Genomic DNA, 23,709 nt, shown 5'->3' on the forward strand with positions numbered 1-23,709 from the left:
GGCTGAAGCTATGATAAATGAATTTTGCTATTTGTCAGTTGTTCTTAGGTCATTTCACATGATGAAAAAGTTGGGAACTCAAAGGTATTGTAATTTTCCATTAGAACAACTGACAGTATAAAAATTGCTGTTTAGTTAAGAGGGACTGGAAGCATTCTCTGAAATGATGAAATGATTCTCTGAAATCATACTGAAAACGAGGACAGCAAGTGCTTTTAGATTTTAATCGACATTCTTTTTCATATTGTGCTGCCTAACACTGAATTACAATAGCTCTGATAAATGGCTCACTAAAATGAAGCAACATGCTTACTGTGGTTTAAAAGAAGGTACTATCACTCCCTTCTTTTTGCGGTCCTAACAAACTTATAGGAAGTATTAGAATGGCTTGAAGCCAGTATAAGAGGAAAATTTTATTAGGAAGTTCTACTAATGTTTCTTTTTCAGTTTAGGACTTTAACCTTCACATTGTCACTGTCTTGTAAGGCTTAACTTATGTACTGACATTGCTAGGCCCAGCTGCTCCATGGATCCTACTTTATGAACGAGCTCATCTTACTTATTGTGTATGTGTGTGGTGATGGAGAGAAACAGAACAAACCATGCCTACTCCTGATGAGTGCTTGAAATAACAGTATAGCTTGCTGATACATGGTAGTGGTCTGGTACAGTGACAGCTCACTTTAGAAAAGTCAAACTAATACACAACCAAGGAGCAGTGGGGGAACTGCTGCGAAACTGGCTTGACTCTGGCTTACCCTTTGGCCCATCTCTTAAAAAACCCTAAGAATTTAATAATTTTAGCAGGGCTTAACATGATAGTTCTAAGGGTAAGTTATCTATGCTCAGCTTTTCTTCATTTCCAAGTGTAAAGTAAAAAAAAAATTCAATAAAAAGACAGAATATTGTTTCTAAGTTATAAACCTTTTAATTGAAGAAACATAGTTTTGAGACAAGCAGAAATTAATAGTCCGGAAGTAAACATACATATGTAGCAGGTTTCTGTATGTAATGAAGTCTTCAGAAAGAAGCTGGCCATTTGTATTATAGAATATGGCTCAATAAGCAATTTTACTATGAATTGTTCTGTAGTGATCTAGCTGTTGGATTTTTGAGCTCTTCCCATGTAAAGTGGTTCTGAGTAAGCTTCATATATTACATTTCCATTCTAATTATGGGGAAAGAGTTGTCTAATGGATTCAGCTGCATCCAGTGTAAGAGGCAGATGACATTCAGTAATTTTGACATTATAAAAATGAGGTACAAAATGATATTACAGAGTACTTCAAACTGCATGAAAGGCAATCTAAAAGCTGTCCAAAAATTTGTTCCAGGAAGTCATTGAGCTTGTAAAAATAGCTTTAACATTCCTAGGGTATACTTTGAAGCTGCAAACATCAGTCAGCCTGAGGCTAATAATGGAAAACATAGATTTTGTTTGATTTTTCAGTCTAAGTAGTAATGCCAATGTCTGGAGGAAAGATGGAGGATACTAATTTGTCAAGACGCCTGGGCATTGTCTGTCTATTTTTCTCATTACTGGCCTCTAATTTCTTTGAGTTTAGGTAATCTCCATCATAAACTTTAACTTTTGTGTATTTGCCAGCCAACAAATCCTCTTTTATGCTGTCTCACAAGCCTAGAACTTTCTCTTGCCCACAGCATCCATGTGTCCTTTCCAGTTTCTGTTAAATCCCTTGTTGTAGCCATTTCTTCAAAGAGCTTCATGGATATTAATAGCATTACGTTATCTTGTAACTTCCCTGTACTCTCAGGAAAACATTTCTCTTTATTTCTTTTTTTCCCCTCCACTTAGTCAGATTTCATTCTATTTTTCATTATTTTTGAAGAAGGAAACATTGTATTAATTATGTTCATAAGTTACCTTAACCAGTAAAATGTCACACTTCATGTACATGTTAAATTCTACAAAACTGGGGCTATCTGTATTCCCAGCAAGCCCAGTGTCTTGAGCCTGTGATGTTCAATATGTCTGTGCCATGACAAAGCTGAGTGAGAAGTCTGATGCCCCTGAGAAAATATGTAGATACACACCTACACACACATAAATCTGTTACATTAAAACTGCAGTCTCTCTCTCTTCTTCCCTTTCTCTTCTAACCCAGGTTTTCATTGTTTTTTCTTGATTGGAATTGCCAGGTATGAAAGAGGATTTTGGAAAGATAAATTGAACAGATATGGAACAAATCTATTTTGCACAAAACAAAGATAGGCGGGCTGGTGGTTCTGTTCAGCAGGGTAAAGTTCAGGTCCCCAGCTGTCCCATCCAATTCTCACACAGTCACAGCACTGTGTGATTGGTCTGCCCTGCTGAAATCCCTGGGTTCACAGACCCATGATCAGAGGTACATTGGCAAACCTCTGCTCTGATACTAAGCTCTTCCCAGAGTTAGGAGAGGACACCTGGAGAGGTGCAAATCTTCATCAGCACAGATCCTAATTGCAGAGTGTCAGATAAGACTGCATGGCCTAAGATGTGATGGCAGAAACAAAGTGGAGTTTTCAGAGAGGAAAAAAGGACTGCTGTGCACAAGACTGAGTCAGAACACCACATGGTAATGTAAACCTGGATCTGATAAGATTTATCCTTTGCTGGAACTTCAACGTCAATGGGTCCCCAAATTGTGCTTTTCAGAGAATAGATACAGGAGCCAAAAAGTTCAGTGGGAATTCAGTGTAAATTTAGAAACGTGTCCCACAGACAAAATTTAAAATAATACGAGTAGGTCAGCTGTACTGGTGATGTTTGCTTCCCAATGTGATGCTGTTTCTTCCACGTGTCAGAAAAAGGACTGTTGAACTATCAAGCAAAAAAATAATATATTTAAATGAACATACATAGTTATGTAAACGGCTGATTAAATTTATGTGATAGGATTGATAATTTTTTCCCCTATTTTGATTTTAGTTTGATTGTATGAGTGAGCTAGATGTACACCGAGTGAAAAATTGGAAGTCGTACTTGCAAAGAAATAAGAAGCTTAAGGTTTTGCAGTTTTTTTGTTTTTCAGCAATAGAAATACTCTATTTGCCAGTATTATTTTTACCACAGGTTTTTTCAATTTTATCTAAACCTTTTTTCAAGCAGAATTTTTTCATGTTGAAAGTATTTAATCTAAATAAAACCATGGAACATAATTCAAAAGTTGCACTGACATTTATTTCCAAGACATTAAACATTACATTGGGCAAATGAGTTGAAAAATAGTAAACTAGGTCAGTATTGTCGAGTTGTTTTGGCCTGGACTGTAAACAGATAAAAGTAGGAAAAAGTACATTAAAAGTAAGAAATTAGCTCAGAAGGCAACAGTAAAGTTTTAAAACCCAAGCAAAAATCATCAGCACACGTAGTATGTTCTCTAATGCTGGCATGTAAATCCAGTGTCAAAACTTAGAGCTTTCACTTCCAAATTTCCTTTGGTCTGAGTGGGACACAAATAGAGATTATAGAATTACCACAGAATACTGGGTTTGAATTGAGAATTCTGTTACATACTCAGAATTTTCCTGAAGTTTCCCACACTTCTAGTGAGAGTGCCTCCTGAACAGTGCTAATGTTGAGTTTCTATTTTGATAGCAAAATCAGACAGCATGAACAGCTTTCTAATTGCCATTATTTAACTAACTGCAGATATTTCACATGAAATATTATATCCATTTTCACATGAAGGAATATATACCTCTGAAGAAATAATATGTACCTTTGAAATTAAGTAGAGATCTCCCTACGCTTTAGTACTCATCATTTTGTTTATTTCACGTGAAGGACCCATGACTAAAATTACATTTGAAAGCACATTTTAAGCATTATATTATGTAATATCTTTGTATTTATGCAATTTTCTCCTCCTGTCAGAGACTATGAAAAAGATATTTCAAGAAAAGGGGATCATGACAGGAGAAGAAAGAGCTTTTAAACCACATCTGACCTTCATGAAGTTGTCAAAATCAACAGAGCTGCGTAAGCAGGTGAGCTCACATTTCACATAACTCAGCAGCAATCTAGAAAGTTTAATTTGGAGATGAACAGTGTTGTTTATGCTGTAGCATCATATTTGCCACTTTGTAACCAGCTGATGAGGTAAGACTTTAATGCTTGGTTTTTAAAGAAATAATTAATGTATCTGCTGTATGAACAGTCCTGTACTGTAATTTTTCACTCTTGATATTCTTGGTGCAGTAATATCATGGTCTGTTTTCTGTTGGGAAATTAGGCAAGACCAAAGGATAAAAGTACTTGTTCAGAGTTGCAGAACTCCCATTAGGGGGTAGGTTTTATGCATGCAGTTTGTTTGCTGAGTTTTGTTAATGTTTAGGAGAAAATGAGCAAATAAACAGTAGAATTTCTGTTTGGATTATGCATAGTAGGCAGTTAGTTCCCTACTGGATGTGCTTTGGTGAATTTCAGAATAATGAGGCAAAAATATATTAATAAATGTATATAATATTATTTAGTATATCTTTTATATTTTCTCTTGTAGGCAGTTATTTCCTGTCTGTTTATTTGGGTTTTTTGACAAAATACACAAATACATGAAAATAGGATTTAACAACTGTGATTAAAATATATAGAAACAATACTAGTGTACCTTTTTTAAATTTCATACTAATTTCACTGTAGTACTGCATTATTTAAGACAAGGTATATGTCCATACATGTTTTTACTGTCATTGTGTAGAATGTTTTATGTGATTCTTTGACTAGGAAAATAATTTTCAGAAAAAATATTTTAAATAAGAATTAAAGTACATAAAACTAATCTTTTAAGTTGATTTTTCCTTAATAGTGAGTTAAAGTTAATAATTAAACTTTAAAGTTTAATTAGAAATATCTCTAAAAATGCTGAAGGTATATGTTTTAATTAAGTAGTATTTTGAAATCAGTAGAAAGAAGGAGTGAGATTTGAGATACATCAAGAAAATTTGAGGGTATGTGTACTTGCTCTAAAATAGAAATAAATACTTAGCCACAGCATGCAGGTGGTATATGATAGATATTAAATTTTTTAAAATCTACAGATCTTCTAGAATATCAGCTGTTCAGTGATCTAACTGATTAAAACATCTGAGACAATCAGGGTGGGATTTTTGCTATTCTGTATTTTTACTGGTTTTTTGGCTGGCTGGTTGTTTCATTTACATTTATCTACCTTCCATGAAATATTAGCCAGGAAACATCTTTTCTGTGTTCTGATATTCACTGCTGCTGACAGAACCAGGTCAATGTCATTCCAAATCATCTTCCTGAGCCCTCCATAATGCTGGATAATGCATATGATCTACTGCACAGAAAGATACTATGTATTAAAAATCTGTACATTTTTCTCTGTCAATTCAGTGTGAGGCAGAAACATCAGTATTTAGTTTAATTTTTTTATTTCATTGTGTTCCTGCAGTTAGTTAGATAGTTTCATGCATTTACAGAAAACAGTAAATAAAAATATGTATCATAAAAGGAATAATTATTTGGCAGTACATTTTAATATGATGCCTAATTGCATTTTCAAATCTTACAACAATATGAAAAGCAAGAAAAGGGAAGTGGATGAAGGTTAAATGAGCAAGCTTATAAAAGAGCAAATAGTACTGAAGTGGTTGAGTATAGTTCTAAGCCATAGCTTTATATAACTATATTAATTTACTTTTAAAATGTAAGCTTCCTTATTTGAAACAATATTCTATTAAGTCACCCTCCTCTCAATGACATCTAAATTCCACCAAAGTTATATTTTGGGAAAAAAAAGCTGGTTTTTAAGCCTTAATATAACTGCAGTCATTTTGAAATGTATATATCTGTAGAGATTTTAACTTTTCCAAAGTTAAAAATTATATTTACAAAGCAAAGAGTTTGAGAATTCAGAACTAGTAAAGATCTCAAGAAATCAGGTTTTCACTTTGAAGGCACATCATTATGCTAACAATGGTAAATCTAAAAAACTTGGAAACAGATATTAATAAAGGATAGAAGTGTGAAATAAAGTGGATTAGAAAAGAGCTAGGTGGTTTACTGTACCCCCTTCAGCTCCTCAAATTCAAGGACTTATTTACCTACTGAGAAGTGGGACTAACTCATTCTTCATGCTTAGCTGGACATTTCTCAGATTAGATGTGCCACTGAATGCTTCCCCAAAAACAGGCGGTATAGTGTGCTCCTAGATGTCCTTGTGGAAGGAGACAGAGAGATATACTTTACTTGCTCATGTTCAGCTATTTCTAGTATTATTTGAATGAGAAGAATCCTGGGTTAGTATCATTATCTTCTATGCGAAAAACCTAATGCAGCACAATAAAAGAAGCAACTGGAGTTTTGCATTTGAAAATAATGTTTCTGTTCCTGCTTCCCTCACTCACCTCCTAATTTGCCACCAGTCAGTTACAGGCCCTGTGTTTTCCATTTGTCCAGATTCCTATTTATTTCAGGGTGTGTTGTGAGGCACTTCATAAATGCTGTATGACATTTGAAGGTCCTTTGATACCTAGTACTGCCTGAATGGCAAATGCTGTGAAATGAATTTCATAAGTAGAAGATGACTGACAGCTAAATTGCTCTGATGGATCTGCTTAATTAGTGCAGAGTATATCCCTAGCCTAGACAGTGGTTGACAACAAAAAATGCCAAAATTCTAAATCATTAATCTTTTGTATATTATATTCTTTTGTATGGTGTATCTTTAAGATGCTGTATGTATAGTTAGTAAAAGAGAATATATCATTGAGAAAAATATTTGTATTTGCAACACTTCTGAGTATTGTTCAAGGCCTGATTCACTGTTGCCATTCACTTCAATGGTAACATCACGATACCAGATATTATGCAGACAGCAATTATTATGATTGCACTGAAAATAGCATTAAATGCACAATTCTGTAATTTATTATTGTATTTTTTAATGTAAAGTACATTAAACTTCTGTCGCTTTCCAGTTTCATACAGAAATAGCATAAGGTACTTATTTGGTAATAGTTTTCTTTACCATCAAGGAGGAAATTCCACACTGAATCAAACCCAAAGCAGTGTCTCCAATTTCAGATCTTTTTGATGTACACTGATGTTTATCTTTTTGCTATCTTCAGCCAGATATGCCAGATAACATGTTCAATACTGATAATTATGAAGGGATTTAATTTTTTAAATGTAAGTTTTCTCTCAGTTTATGTGACATTAATATTCTTGGCTTCTTGAAATTACATATAGATGAGAGATGTAGTATGTCTTTTCTTTGCCATAATATAAGTGGTTAAAACAAGTTTTGGCAGACAATAAACTATCTAATGTCTCCTCTGTCTTATTTACATGAGCAATCTCAGGCACTTGCCTGGCTGCAGGAAAGGTTATTGCTTTGATAGTGTTTAAATATGGCTCTTGCATCATTACTTTGTTAATGAATTTTTCTTGCATATGCATACATAAAATACTGTGTTCAGTAAAGATCCTCTACATGACAAGAGAAATGAAGGGGAATCCTCCCTTTGTGGTATTAATCCTCAAATGTTAGTAACTGTAAATAGAATAGAAAATGTAAATTTTTCTCTTAATCTCCTAGATTTGTAATTTTGCCTTTATATCCATGTTGCATAGACACATAGTATGCATGATACAACTGTATCATGCAGAACCTTAAAGAACAGTTCTCAGTAAAACTAAGGTACTTCTTTCCATTTATCAGTCCCCACTGAATCTGACCACCAGCATTCTTTTTATAACTAACTCCTGGGATCTCTGGCATTTGGACAGAAAAGCTGGTATAAGAAAAGCCACAGAGCCATTAAATCCCTCTGCATTGCCACTTAAGCTAGCCTCTATGTCAGTGGTTTGTATTGGGACAACTGTTAATTGTTGCTATAAGAGTCTGAGTCACATATTTATTTGGAATCTTTTATGCTGATCCTAAAATGGCTGAAACCATCACTTGGGCAGAATATGAAACAATAAACATGTTCCTTCAATAGTCTTCTAAGACCAGTAGAAATGTGTTGTGATTTTTCTGCAGTATATTTTTTTAATCTGAGGTTCCAGCAACAGGGACAGAAAATGCACAAACAGAGTGACCCAACAGTTGGAAGAGGTTCTTAAAATTCTTCCTCTTCCTCAATATGATGCACCATATTGCAGGGATATGTAAGTACTTGTTTAAACAAGAAGATGAAGGAAGGACATAACTACAGACAGTTTGTTACAAGCTAAATGTCCTGTGAGGTGTCATGTCATAGTGATCATTCTTTAAAGTACCAGTCTCTCCATGGTAGATATGATGCAGTCTATGTATTTATACATACCCTTTCTACAGGACTGAGGCTGCAGAAGGCAACACCTCTTTAGACATGAACTCTTCCAAGTCCACTTGGGGATCGTCAAGGTCTATGCAAAGAAATTTTTCCACCACAGACTTGCATTTTTCCATCTTATCACATTTTGAAGGATGATCAAGACGTTTGATAGGTTTTCCGTTGCGAATCAGTTCTGATACTTCCACTCCTCTTTCAATAATTTTGGCTGGCATTCCTGCTAATGCAGCAATGTTGGCAGCATGACTAATGGTGGACATGCCCTGTTTGATCTGGTAGAAAAATATCAACTCCTCTCCATCCTGATGGGTCTCCATGGTCAGGTACTCCAGAAGAGGTGTGTCAGGCAGGAGTTCTAGCTGCATTAAACTGTGAAAATTAGTGGAGACAAAGACTTGTGGACACTGTGTTCCCTGTCTGATCCAGTACCTCAGGACAGCAGCCAGAAGGGACAGGCCATCCAGTGTGTTGGTGCCTTTACCAAACTCATCAATAAGTACCAGGGACCTCTCTGTGGCATTGTTTACAGCCTTGGCAACTTGGTTAAGATCAATCATGAACGTGGAGAGCCCTACAGAAACTGATTCCCTACTGTGGATTCTTGTGTAAATCCCATCAATTACTCCAATCTCTGCCTCTGCTGCAGGGACGTAACTGCCAATTAGAGCCGTGAACACTATAAGACCTACTTGCTTTAAATAAACACTCTTTCCAGAAGAGTTGGGCCCTGTGATGATCTTTATTCGTCTGGTAGCCTCGCCGCTGTCCACAGGATTGGCCACGAAAGTCCTTGCACATAGTTCCATGAGTGGATGTCTTCCGTCCTTGATGCGGAAGCCGTGGCGGTGAGTAAAGCGTGGTCTGCAGTAGGCGTTCTCCCGGGCTGTCGCTGCCAAGGCTAGCAGCACATCCAGGTGCGCCGTGTACTCAATCACGCTGTTAAGTACTTCAGACTTCTCCAAGATCCTTGTCTGCAGCTGGTGCATGATGAGTGTTTCCTGGTCTCTGATCTCACAGTGCAAGTCACCTAGCAGGCTGTCTAGCTCCTTGGTCCGGGCACTTCTGTAGTGCAGTTTATCCTCTGACAAGAACATGAAGTCCAAGCCTTCAATTTCAAAGTCAGTCTTATCCACCATATTTGGTAGGCGTGGAATGGAGAGAAGGAACCCAATCAAAGGAATGTAGATTACAGAACAGGAGGGAATATGATTGTCCAAAGTCTCCAGTTCTTTTCGTGCCACTTCTGTAAGGAAGTCTGACAGTCCCATCAGCTTTCGTTTCTTCTCATCAATTGTGGCATCTACATTTGGTCTAACAGTGAAGCGGTTCTCTGAGAGGCTGCCTTCAAAGTCTACCACTTTGCTGATCAGGTTAGCAATGTAGTGCAGATCATCAGTGAAGACACGTGAAATAGTCTGAAAAAGTTCAATAGTGTTGGGCAGAGAACGGCACGTGTCTCTAAGGCACACTGCATTGTACGCTGTCTTATACAGTGCTTGCCAGTCACTAACTTTTGTGTTGGAAAGGGTCATTCTCTTTAAAATAAGAGGCACATTTTTAATATTCTTGAGGCAGTTTTGAAGAGTGAGGACTGTTTCATGGTTCTGAGCTAGCAGGAAGAAGTTGATTACATCCAGCCGTTTGTTCAGCTCTGTCACGTTCCGGGTAGGTCGTGTGAGCCACAACCTCAGCAGTTTTTCTCCCCATTTGCATCTGCAACGGTTTAAAATTCCAAATAAGCTAAATCCTTCTTTTAGTCCACTGGATAGCTTGTACACAGAAGGATGGATATCACTTTTAAATATCTGAAGGACACAGTAAGTGTCTTGGTCCATATTCACAGTATCTGACAGCACAAATTTTTTAAAGGCCAAAATAGGAACTGCTATACTGCTGTCTTCAAGTTCAACTCCAACCCTTCTTCTGTCTAGAAACTTAAGGAGGCCCCCTAAGGCTTGTATCATGAGTGGACTCTCAAAAGGGATGATTGAGGACAAATAGAGAATTTTCTCTGTGGCAGTCATATGAGATGGGATAAATGGAAATTGCCTAGACAGGATCCGTTGCTTGCTGACTTCTAGACCAAAATCTGTGTTGGGAAACAGTACAATTTCTGGTTTTCCTATGTCTTTATCACCAGCAGTAGCTGTTAGGTTGGTCAGGAATTTGGCAATATTCTGGTCCTGTTTTGCACTGGTCACTATGCATTGAGGGTTAAGTTCCCCAATCACTTTTTGCAGTAGCTTGAGGTCTTCGTTATCAGGTATGTCAGGCATGAAGTAGACTGAGCAATCTTCTGTATCATAGTAAGTAATTGCCAGATGCCCTGCACACCACAGAACAGACATATGTGTCTCCGAGCTCTCTTGCTCCTCTTGCTCAGGCCCAAGCGCTGGTGGCAAGGCACAGCTTGCGGCTGATGAGGCACTCATCTGTTGGCAAGAGGTATTTTTATTCACAACTCATCCAAAACGTCTTGAGAAGTAACTTTAATTGACAACAGGAAGTTAACAGAAAGTCACTCTTCCAACCCTGGAGAATCTAAGATGCTACCAGGAATTAACTATAAATGTTCAAGTGACACAGCCAGTAACTACTGCCACTATTGGCTTCCAAGGAAGGAGTAACAGAGCTAACTACCAGCATTAGTTTTACACTTTTTCTTTGTATGCGTTTTTTTGTTTTAAAGTCTATGTAGACCCAAGTACCCATAAATACAGTAACATGCACGGACATGTATATCCATGCACAAAATCATCCTCCCTCAGAGGTTCATGGCACGCATCTGTGGTGACCACGGCTTCTCTCAGCAGCGCAGCCTCATAGCCTGGCCATCATTTCAGAGTCGCAGCCCTATATTTATGCTGCAGCATCACACAGCATCAGTTTCTACAGAAGCACATAAGGGATGGGACATACCAATCCCTGTCAGCACCTCACTTCCAATCCTCTCCCATGTCTTTGCTCCCTTACCTTCCTCAGCACAGACGGGCAGCTCGTCTCAGCTCCTGTGCTACCCTACAGCCCAAAGGCGTTGTGCTGTCCCCTTTCCCGTCCTCTCCGGGCAGGAGCTCCGCGCTCCTTCGGGAGGGCCCGTCAGGGGGCCTGGCCTGGACCCGCCTCTGCAGCCGGGCCGCGCCCACAGCGGCCCTGTTGCGGCCCTGTCCCGGCCCGGTTGCGGCCCTGTCACGGCCCTGTCCCGGCCGGCGGCTCGGCCGCGCCGCGGGGTACGGCCCTCGGGCGCCGGCAGCCCCGCCTGGAGGGAGCGCCCAGTGGTGCACTGGCTTGTGGGCTCTAGCGCACGGAGCCCGGAGCTGCTTGCGTCTCTGCTACCTGCGCTGTCACCACTGGAGCCTTCCTGCCCCTGGTCCCAAGGCTGACTGTGGCAGTGGCTACGGAGACTGGATGGGGTTCCACTGCTGGGATAGCTGGCTGCACTTTCCCAGAGACACGGGCAGAAAAACCAGACTTAGCAGAGATGCCAAAGGCATTCTCCCTGGTGCTCTGGCAGTCCTGCAAGAGCTCCTCGAGCCGTGCCTCTCCCGGCCTGTGTTACTCGGCCGTGTCCTTTACAGGCATCATCCATTACAGTGCTTCCTCGAGAGGCAGATGTCTTCCTCCTCCCCTTCCAGCACCGAATGTTTCAAAGTGTCTTTTCGAGTACTCTTGTTTCTCACCCTCCCCCATTATAGCTTAACTTATTATCAGCATCTGTACTATTCCCATGTGGTAACAACTTTTCTCCTGCATCTCTACTGCTCCAGACCCTTTCAGTTAAGAAATGAGCCATGACCTTCCCATGCTCCTGCATTGCTGCATCCTTTCACATCTCACTGCAAGCTGCACTCCAGAAATTGTTCTAGTTACTAAAAATATCATCGTTTTCCCATGGCTGCTTTTTCAAATATCTTTCAGTAGTGCATCACAAGCATGATTCAATTCCTGAGCATTGAGCATTTGATTCACACCTTAGCAACCTGTCTTTAACAAGCAACATCCCAATCTCTTATAATTGTGGGGTTTTTTTTTAATTGGAGCATGAAGTTGTGATTTTTATCTTTTCTTCATTTCATTCCAGAAGAACTCAAGGCTTCACATTTTCACAAGTGTTCTCCTGGCTGAAAAGGTCTTTTTTTCCTACTAATTGATGTCTAACTATATTTCCTAGAACTGTTTTCAGCCAAAAATCAAGGAATGATGATTTAATGTCAGAATAACTTTAGTGCATAAGGACTAGTTAGCCATAGAATATAAAATGTTAAGTAATTACTGTGAGATTTAGACTGAAATTTCCATTTCTTGAAATGAAAAGCATCCACCACTAGATGTCATAATTTCAGTGAGTAAGGAAATGAAAAGACATTTGACCTTCTCTAAAGTAGACTTTACTTTTCACACTGATGAGCTGTCAAGAAACCACAGGCAAACCAGGACGTTGCAGCCGTTGGGGATGTAAAGCCGAGGGTCCAGGATGTTGGCAGGTTGACTGTGCAAATGCATGGGGGGTCTGCAGGGGGAGAGGTTGGGGAAAAACATAAAAGAGGAGTGGATGGTGCAGGCTGCAAAAGGGGCCAGTCCTGTTTAAAATGAGGCTGGTGGGCTGTCCAGCTGATTGCCAGGGGCAAATGTCTGTATCCTCCCCAAACTGTGTGTGTGGGCATGCAGGTGTTCACTGCCAAACCTCAAGCTGGGCCAGCAGCAAGTGGGAGACCTGTGGGCAATCTGGGCAGGGGTGCTGGGGAAACACAGGGGCCATGACGGTTCTTCAGGAATGCACAAATGGGAACACAGAGAGAAAGTCATCTGCATCCTGCACTGCTGACCTTCTGGCCCTGCCAGGAGCAACCTGCACTTGTGTCTCCTGTGAGCCCCACGTGCAGGTGTTGGTGAAAGCAGTGGCATCCATGTAGCCAGCCATGTCCATGTCCTTTGAGCATGGGTATGTGTCTCTAGGAGGTGAAAGCAGCAGGTAAATCCATCAAAGACTGAGTCTCCCACACTCTGGACCGAAGTCCAGCAGCCAGGTGGTAGGGAGCACACCAGTAGGGGCTGGAGCTGCTAGAGGCTCCTAATATTCCTTAGCATAGAATAATGATATTTAAATAGCAAACAGCATTATTGGGAGGTAGATTGAAGGAGGAAATACTGAATTTCTACAGAGATCATACATTTTTATTGACAATGCAATGGGATGAGAACCCGATAACTCTTAAAATAACTACTAAACTTTTATGTTCCGCTTCATATGCAAAATGACATGCATAATGATTCCAATATTATAAATCCCAGTAAGTTTTTAGATTTACTGAGATAAAAAAGTCTAGTTCTAGTGCAATACAACCATTTTTTCCTGTGGGCTGATTTTAATGACTCTGAAAACTACCCTTGATGACCATTTGAGATTCTTCCTTGTAGCAGCATGCCCAGTGATGACAGCAAGAATAATTTCCAGTTGCACATTCCATGAACACTGTTGCAAACCATCGGAAGTTAAAGCAGTTGTAGCATTGTGTATGTCTATTTGTTTCCTACAGGACTGAAAAGGAAATGGCAGAAAGAAGGACCAATGACACTTTTATTTTAATATTAACTTCTGCAGTAAATAGTGCTTCCCTAAAATGGAAGATTTGGCATGTGATTATTTTTCTGTTCTTTTTGCATCTTGAAGTACTTTTCCATACTAGCTGTACTTATGGTTAAAATGAAAACTATAGGAATTAAATATGAAAATTCAGTCTCCAAGTAGAATGCCTAACTGAATTTTATGTTGTTTTTTAAAGGTGAAAATAATTGACTCTAGTCTGTATGAAGATTTCAAAAACCATTATTTTGGAGATGAGATCCTGCACCGCTTTGATCTTTGCTCCATGTTGAAAAAGAAGCAGCCGAATGGTTACTACTACTGTGAGTCCTCCATTGTTTTTGGTAAGTACATCATAATTTTCTTCTGGTCAGTTGCGTCTCTGAGTTATATGTGCAAAAAGCCATTTTTTCTGGAGTGTGTGTTAGGCAATTCTTGTAAGATCCATGGAGTCTGACAGAAGTCTCTCCCTCAGCCTTGGCTCTGCAGGAACTCTGTGCAGTGGTTCTCACTGACAGCTAAAGTTTATGTTCAATTATCCATCTCCAGATCCCTGTTCCATTTCTCATCCTAAAATGAGTGTTTAAGGTAAGTGAGATGTATCACTCCCCAGAGCTGCTCATCTCTCTGTTGACTTTAAAGACAGGCTGTGTGACTAAGTCAGATTAGACACAGTACTTATAGACGATTAAAGCTAAGTGAAATTTCTCTGGTATGGCAGAGAGGTGACCTTACTTGGACTGCATTCATGTACAGAGAGAATTGCAGTGATACCACTTTGATTTGATAATAAGTCTTCAGAATACCGTTAAACTTTAAACATTGTACTGACACCTTGCTAGATTATTGCAATGCCGGAAGTCAGACTTGTATCATCCTGCTTTGTCTGAACAGAAATACCACTGTTAAAAGTTACTGCTGGTTTCAGGACTACATGTAGGGCTTTGGTGACAATTTGGTTTTTCTCTTGTGGAGACTTCTTTGTGCTGCAGTATTGCTGCTGGAAGTGCTTACCAGTCGTGAGGATTGTTCTGAGGACTTTTAATTAAATACTTAAACGTGCCAGACACCTCACAAATTCTAGTTGTTGTTAATGTTTTGTTTGTGCTTAGGGTCACCTTTTTTTAGCTTAGCTAAATTGTTGCCAAAAAAATCAAAAGCAGTACAGAGGAAAAAAGTATAGGATATGGCAAAACTGGATTGCAGACTGATCTGGATTGCAAAATCTAGATCAGTCAAAATCAAAATGAGATACATTTATACATATTTATTTATCTATAGATTTGTCTTATCATGTTTATTACCTTGTGTAATGTACGTCTCATAGTTATGTTTATCTTTGTGTATGTAACTATATATATAATGTCTTCTGTATGTGTTTGTGCATTAAAATATTATTTATATGCATCCAAATGATTGAGAAAGAGAAATTACAGGATCATTTAACATAGTATAAAATTTTTGATTTGGGTGAAATTGAGGCTCCACTATTTACAAATATTCTTCAGACTATTCTGGAATATGATTAAGGAATTTGGTATATAACTCATTACAAAAAAAGAATCTGCTTAGTAGTATATTTGGTAGATTTTTTTTTCCCAAACATTTGTTTAAATCTGTCTTTTTGAACTTGTCTTGTTACTGACATCTCAGATTGCTAAAATGAGACAGTCTTTCAGCGGCATTTTGAATGTGGGTCCCATTAAATGGTTTACAACAGCAGTCAATCAACCAGTATTCAAAGCAAGAATCAGATGCTTGTTTGGCTTTAACTCAATCCCAGTATGGCCATGCGTAAAGAATTTATGTATCATTTTCACAGTCCAAACAGAACTCTGCTTTGAATTATTTTTACATGAGCACTACATCTGACTTTCTCTAGCAATAGACAGAATGGACGTTCTTCAGTAATATTAGATTAAGAAAGAGCACTGTTATTATCCCCATTTTTCCCAGTTCTATATGGATTTAGATGCATCTTGGTGAAATATGTGCATTTAATTTCTTGGGTTTGCACATGTTAATATATATGTATTTAAAGCCAACAGGTGAAGGAAAACACTATATTGGAATGTAGTTTAAATTACTCATTTTTTAATTTCAAAGAAGAAGAAATTTTATTTTAATGAATTTAGAAAAATTCCTTTTGTTGTGTTTAAAAATGTGATTTGGATGGGGATTTTAGCAATTATAGGTAGCTAGGACATTAAAATAAGGGAGGTAATGTAGTTCTATTAATACATCAAAATAGTGAATTTTGAAAACTTCTTAATACGACAAAACACTATATCCAGGTCTAGTTCTTCCTACATGTACACGTACTTATCTTTTCCTTGAAGTGCACAGAAATTACAGAAATAGAATTTACTTATTACCTAGAGTTTGGTCATGGTTGAGTGTTTTGCATTTAATAAGATGAAAAGACCTGAAAGAGGGTCAGAATTAATGTCAGAAATCCATTCACAATGGAGATTTGCTTACTACCATGTCCTGGCAGCCAGGATGGCCAAGCGTGTCCTGGGGTGCATCAGGCACAGCACTGCAGCTGGGCTAGGGAGGGGATTGTCCCGCTCTGCTCTGCACTGGGGCAGGCTCACTTCGTGTGCTGGGGGCAGTTTTGGGTGCCACAATGTGAGAAAGACATTAAAGTATTAGAGTGTCCAAAGGAGGGCAACAAAGAGGGTGAAGGGCCTTGAGGCACAGCCATGTGAGGAGCAGCTCCGGTCCCTTTGTCTATTCAGCCTGGAGAAGAGGAGACTGAGGGGAGACCACACTGCAGTTACAATTTCCTTATGAGGGGAACCAGAGGGGCAGGTACTGGTCTCTTCTCTCTGGTGACCAGGGACAGGACTTGAGGAAAAGGCAAAATGCTAAGGTCAGGGAGGTTGGGTACCAGGAAAAGGTTCTTCACCCCGAGGGTGGTTGGGCACCTGAATAGGCTCCCAAGGGAAGTGGTCACAGCCTGACAGAGTTCAAGAAGCATTTGGACAGTGCTCTTAGGTGCATTGTGTTACTCTTGGGCTGTTCTATGCAGGGCCAGGAGTTGTACTTGATGGTCCCAATGGGTCCCTTCCAACTCAGTGTATTCTATGATTCTTTGGCTAATAAGGGTCACAACACATATCAGCTGCACATTTATTTAAAAGTGTGTTTAAAAATAGGGGACCCAAAAGAGATTGATATGAATAAAAGGCAGAAGTACAATACTTACTGAACTACATCAGTATACACTGCAGGTAATCAGGCTTGGACAGGGTGTTACAGAGCAGCATCCACTAACTTTAGCACAGCCTACATCTGCACCAGAAGCTTTCTCTATCTGTGTGCTAGCCCCACAGGGTATGTGTTCAGGAATTAAAAATTGATGTGATAGTGATGAATTGATGTGATAGTGATTAAAAATTGATGTGATAGTGTGAATATTGAGGCTTAATCTTCAAAGTAGAGTTCAGTTTGCTGTTTAAAGCAAACAAAACAGCAAAGCAACAAAGTGTCCTTCTTTGGACCACCCACCTCAAGGCATCTGTTTTATGGCACCTCAAATCCCAAAGAAGGTGAGTGGCTTTCAATCCGACAAGTGAATGCTGGAATAAGTTGGGCTTTTCAATATATTGTCCTTCACCTGAATGATTGGTCAGTTTTTGATATTGTGGTAAAGATGTTCACCAGATCCTCTCACTGTCAGAAAGAGCATTATGTAAATCTTATGTCAAATATACCTTTAGCATTAAGTATCTCAAATATTTTCAGGATCCATTAACAAAGATTTTTGTAGACTTGTTTCAAAGAAAATTGGTTTGTAATTTTATAGTGTGAAATGATGCACATTATGAAATACACATTAAAGAAAGTTACCACATGCCAACCTGTTTTCTGTGATGTGTCTTCTGAGTGGCTTGTAAGAAGTTTATACATCAGATTTCCCCCATACTATCTCTGAGGTAGAGGAACTTCAAGAAGTCTGTAGCTGGGTGGAGACCAGCCAGCAGGTTACTGTTACTTTCTGCACAGCCAAAATTCATATTTCTGGAATGTGGACCAACCTGGAGGTTAAAGTACTCTTACAGTCCCCCTTAATCCTTTCAATCTAGCAGTAGCAATATGGAAAATAAAATATCAGACTACAAACATCTGGTTTATCTGCATAAAAGCATAATCATATGGTAAAAGGTAATGCTTCTTTCTGCTCAAGTAATACCTGAAAGAGATGCCTTTTTAAGTAGCAGAACACTAGTGGATCAAGTTGTTTTTCAGTGGATCTATGTACAACTTTGGTATCCAGTCTGACCTTGTCACCAAGGTTATTCTGCAGACTCTCTGAGATGGGAGACACCTGCAGGAATTCGCTCTTCCGATCCTAAATGGAGTGTCTAAGGCAAGATCTAAACAAGGTCTATGATAGCCAAGCTGTGAGCATAATATGGATACACTGCTTGAGCAGTTGTTAATATTTTTTAATTAGACTCATTGCTAATTCCATATATGTGTATATAAAAAGATACAAGTTTTCAACTAAATAGCAAAAATTGCGTTATATTTGCAATCTTTAAATTTCTGAGGAAGATCAATAATGTGCACAGAACATGTTACAAAAAAAATTAATTTTGCTGATTGCTGGTGTTAGGCTATTTAAACCATTTAAGTAACATTTTTGTTCATTTAATAAACCTGATTAGTCATTCATGGTGCAGTTTATGCTTCCACATTACATTGTACAATGCTAGCCAGGCAGCTGCTCAACACCCATGTCTCAAAGATTAAGATACTTCTGATAATAAGTTTCATATGAGCCCTCCAGACTGAAAACGAGTTTGTCAGCAATAGTTTGGGAATACCTACAGGGAAGAAAGAATTACAGAAGAAAGAACAGAAGAAAGACTCATCTGTACCTGAAACAGAAAATAGATATGATAATGTCACTCTATGATCTCTGAATAATACTGAGAAGAAACAGAAGACTGAAAATAAAGGAATTGGAAACCAATTGATAGTTGGATAGATTGTCAACATCCCTCAGTCTGCTCTCGATAAAAATGCACTTACAGTGTCAAGTAAAATATACAGTAGCATTTCACCTTCATCATCAAGGATAAAGACGTTTCAAATAGAGTATGCAGTATGAAGTTTGGGCAGTTTGTCTGAAAGCTTTTTATAGCGTCACTATCTTAAGTGAAAGAAAGATTTCCCTTTGTCTCCTATAGATGCTCTCCTGCTTCTCTGTTTACTGATGGTTTTACCTCAATGTTGTTGATTTTATTTGTATGGTAATTGACCATTTTCTACATTGGGAGCAGCAATGGAAAGCAGGTAAAGGCTGCTTCAATTGTCCAGATTCTACACTCAGCAAGATCACACATATTATGTGTTGCTTTCTTTTCACCTTCCCTCTTAATTGCATGACACTGAATCCCTTTTTGTAAAATAATGATACATTCTTTAGTTGTACCTGTTATTTGCCCGTCTTTCCTCTTTGTAATTTCAAAATACCCTTAGGCTTGTTTCTTTTACTACTTAATTTTCTTTTCTTGATAGTCTATTTGTAGCCTAGCTTCTACTTTCTCCACCCTATTAGGTTTTGAGTAACTGTTTTTGTATTAGTTTTGTAATACCAGTTACGACCTAAAAGCTGTGTGGATACTTACTGTGTCTGGATAAGGAGAAGCTAATTAAGAGGAAGGTAACCAATATGGTTTGAAAATTGAAGCTTTCATTCAGAATAATATTTAATTGTTCTGAGGCAAATTCTAATATTTGAGCTTTAATGTTGGCAAATGTATGGCAGACTCCTCATGAGACAGTGACAGGGAGCTTCAAAGACAGGAACATGATGCTTAGATCAATCATTCATCTCCTAGTACTGAAAACAAGCAAAAAAACTTCTCATAACTTTCTGTAATAATGAGATTTATTTTTTGTATTTGATTATGAGATTTACTTTATTGTACAGGATCGTTTTTGCTATACTCTTTTTAAAAATATCATAATGCAATTCTGTTCAAAAGACTATTTTCCTTTGTTTTTCAACAAAAGAGTATTTGAAGTAGTGATGTGTTTTTATGCCAGAGCTGTTATCAGTAGTTGAAAATAAGTCAAAATAAGTTTTTCCAAAATGGTTTTCAAAAATATGTGCAAACAATGGGATTAGAATGATGAAGTAAATCTAACAGGAGAGCACAAAGTCTTACTTGACGTCAGTAAGATTGTGATTCATAGCTGAAAATGTAGTTGAGTATATGAAAAAGGCAGAATTGATTTTTCACAACAAAACATAGTGTGCTATAAAAAATAATAACATCCAGCAGGTTTTCAGTGTTTTAAGTATTTATGCTTTAAAGATACTTTCCTCAGCAGACTTTGGTGTTCAAACAACAAATTTATTTCTAAATTTAATATATTAAAAATACTTTGAAAATGCATAAAACATTGATTTCAGTATACCTTAATTGCAAAAAAGTAAACAGACCACTTAGGTGGTGCAGAGTAAATGAAATAGGTAATATTTTTTATTGAACGGATCAGTAAATATATAAAATTCTTTCATTGAATGGATCAGTAGAAGATAATTAATTTATATTCTTAAAATATTGCTAGCTAAAAAGGTGCTTTTGTTGATGCAGATTATTTGTATAGTGTTGACATCAAATAAAAGGTATGCTTGATTTACCATAATCAAATTATGCTCTTTCTGCAATTTCTGTGTTTTTTTCAGTAGTTTGAAGTACCTTGAATGAAAGGACAGCCAGTTTTCCACTGTTTAAATGTCACCATTTTTTAGTTGCTTCTGGTTAGTGTAGAACTCTTATCCAGTGTGCAGCATGGTTCCACAGTCTGTAGGCTTCCTACCTAATCCTTATGAGGTATTCTAAAATAAGATATGGTTGCAGATCAGAGGTCTGTACCTCAGGGATTATGACAAATGCTGACATAAAAATTCAGGTGTTGGGGAAAAGGGCTTGTTTTGAGTTATACCACAAGTTGAATTTCTCTTTCATAACAGTACTCAGCAATTTATCAAAACAGATATTTCTAGGATAGAAACAATTGTTTTCTTATTCTGACTGTGCATAAAATATTTTTGAGGCCCCTAGTATTTGTAAACATAGATTCTTTTAGTGAAAATAATTTCAAGATAAATTGTGACAGATTTTAAAGATGCATTGTTAACTTTGCTTGTAGTGTCATTTCTTGTTTCCAACAAAGTCACAATGTACTGTTTCTCATGGATGCAGTAGAAAGATTACATCAACCACAAGCTAAAACATGACATCATTGTTTTAACAGTAGCCTGCCAAGTTACTTGGTTTTAATCTGTTCTTAAACACAGCAGAGAGTGTTGTCACAGTACTTACTGAATACATAGTGTGTGATCTCCTGTTTTTTCATTGTAGATAAGCTATTTAGGATCTGTATTAATATTTGATGACAGCTAAGAGACCTGAACCTCCTCTCTGTTTATAGGACAGTTAGGCAGATATGTTGGGTACAAAAGGTTGAAGATGTCACTCAAATAGTAAAGACCTTTCTGGGAGGGTACAACATGCAATTCACAAACTTGTTGCTCTATTACATACGTGAAGAGTTTTCATTTCTTAGTGAAGTATATCTGAGTCTGCGTGTGGGCCTTTTTGTCAGCCCTCCAGCCAGGGACAGTCCAGCATTGCACATAATCCCCCTGCCCCACATGTACCAGAGGATGTGAGGTTTTTACACTGCCTTTCGTGCTAGTGGCAGTTCCTTACCTGTTCCATTGCAGGACTCACTGTGCTAGCCACCCATGGCATAAGCTACGTGGTATTACTCCCGTGTTTGATGTACCTCACTCACTTGTGCTGTGGAAGTGACAGGGAGAACTTGAGATCACGTGGAGATGACTGGTAAATGCAGCTGTTTTTCTGCTTCTCAAGTGTGGGTGCCACCACTAGGCTGATGCTATAATCTTTAGCTATGTACTAATTTCTGTACCAGCATCAGCAGCTCAGGAGGCCAAAGCTGTGGTACCCAGGCATATATTGAACATGCAAACGTACTCATACTTACCAGACATACTTACAGACATCTGAAGGTAGGCTTCCAATATTTGAACTTTCTAAACATGAGTGCTGTTTATTTTCTGAGACAGTGTGGCTGCCAGAGTGCTGAGCTTGACAGTTTCAGTTGGCAGCACAGATTTCTATTCTCCTGGATTTGGATCAGCTATTGGTACAGCAAGGATGTCCTCCCTAGACTGCATGGTTTTACTTGAGGTAAATAGTTTACTTTCTGAAGTTCCAAGACATTACAGTTGACCCATACTTTTAAAAACCTCTGCTGTTACTTCATGTTTTGCAAAGAGCAGGTTTGACTTACAGAATTCTGAGTAGCCATCCATAGCCTAGGGATTACACCAGAAAGTAATTGCTGACTGAAGACTGTTTGTAAAACCTTTTGGCTTTTAAATCATTTATTTAGAGAAGCAGTGAAAATGTCACAAGTGAATTTTAATACCTAGGCTGCCATAGTTTTTTTTTCTTTTAATGTTTAAGATGTTTTGAATCAGAAACCTTAGATACTGAACTTTATTGTTTTAATCAAGAGAACAAACAAAAGCCTTTTTTACACATATAAATGCTCCTAATTAAATGCTTTTGGAAAGTGGGTCACGCTGAACAGGAACAAAGCAGTCTCTTATTCCAAAATAAGAGTGTTCACATATGGAATTATTCAGGAACAGCTCTTAGTACTTTAAAATTCCCAGGCAATGCTAATCTGTCTTATCTTTCAAATGCAGGCAAGCTCTATAGTTTTCCTTCTCCATTCCTATCATATTGCAGACTCAAAACATACTGGATGTTAAAATTTTTCATCACTTGATTAGGTTGTTACACCATGTCTGGAAGAAGGGCAGATTTGTTAGTGTATCTTTAATATTAGAAATGTTATTTTCACATGAAAGCAACTAAAAGCAATCATTATTTTGCGTGGGATGTACTCTTTCAGATGATTATGTTGAATTCTTTATGAACTTTATTATTGTTAAATTCAGCTTTCTATACATTGTAGTTTCCTTTCCCGAGGTATACAATATCTCAAATACCATATCATCCCCAATCCAGATCATAGTTACACTATTTCCTTTTTCCAGTTGTCTTGCAGATGACTAGGCAGAGCTGCTCTTTTTAATTTTTTTTATTCCCAGAAATATGCAGAATATCTGGTTTAACTTTATTCATAATTCATTACTTGGACTGGTTTGAATGTACATAGTTGTTGTCTCTAGTCTTGGGATAGCTTTTCCTAATTTCTGAGAATACAAAACACATGAAGGTATGCTGTGTCTCCAAATGGAGTTTGAAATATTATAGTAAAACTCTTTCTATATAGGCATAAACCCCTATGCATTTCAGAGCAAACTAAAATCTATAATTTGAAATACAGATGTGTAAACCCTAATGCCCTAGTTATTTGAGAACTATGGCAAATATTTCCCAGATAAAGAGTCATCTGTATTTTTACTTCTTCTTTGTATCATAAGCAGGTGCCTTTTATTGGCTTATCATACCAACCTGAACAATGTTGTTGTGTTAATTCAGGTTCTTATGAGGAACAAGGACTAAAGTTTTAATGATTTAGTTATTTCTTACTGTTCTTTCTGCATGTTCAGTCTTAAACTCTCCACTTACTTTCAGTCCTTTTCTTCACTTCTTTATCAGTTTGGAACTTGAGTAGTACAGGGCCAGTGGTGGTGAGGGTCACCTAATGAGATTCTAAGGAAAAGAAAATTATCTTGGGAGAATATTGGTTTATGCTAGTAGATTTTAAAGGTGAGAATTATAAAGTAGAAT

General features: G+C 37.9%; 2 protein-coding genes across 4 annotated transcripts in view; one reads left to right on the plus strand and one right to left on the minus strand.

The window, feature by feature from the left end:
* AKAP7 (A-kinase anchoring protein 7) overlaps positions 1 to 23,709 on the plus strand; it is an 81,096-nt gene that overhangs the window by 18,226 nt on the left and 39,161 nt on the right. For all 3 annotated transcript variants that reach the window (XR_014615984.1, XM_084201514.1, XM_084201513.1), the window contains exons 6-7: positions 3,878 to 3,990; positions 14,088 to 14,232. Coding sequence is in view for 2 of the 3 variants with exons in the window: in XM_084201514.1 (XP_084057640.1) it covers positions 3,878 to 3,990; positions 14,088 to 14,232 (258 nt within the window). In the remaining variant the exon portion in view is untranslated. The remainder of the gene's footprint in view (positions 1 to 3,877; positions 3,991 to 14,087; positions 14,233 to 23,709) is intronic.
* Positions 8,304 to 10,739, minus strand: MSH5 (mutS homolog 5; the record flags this gene model as incomplete). Its single annotated transcript, XM_084201512.1, has 1 exon — positions 8,304 to 10,739. One exon carries the CDS (start codon positions 10,737 to 10,739, stop codon positions 8,304 to 8,306), a length of 2,436 nt encoding a protein of 811 aa, XP_084057638.1.

Source organism: Fringilla coelebs, assembly GCF_963513975.1.
Source record: "Fringilla coelebs genome assembly, chromosome: 3".
In the NCBI taxonomy this organism is placed as follows: Eukaryota; Metazoa; Chordata; class Aves; order Passeriformes; family Fringillidae; genus Fringilla; species Fringilla coelebs.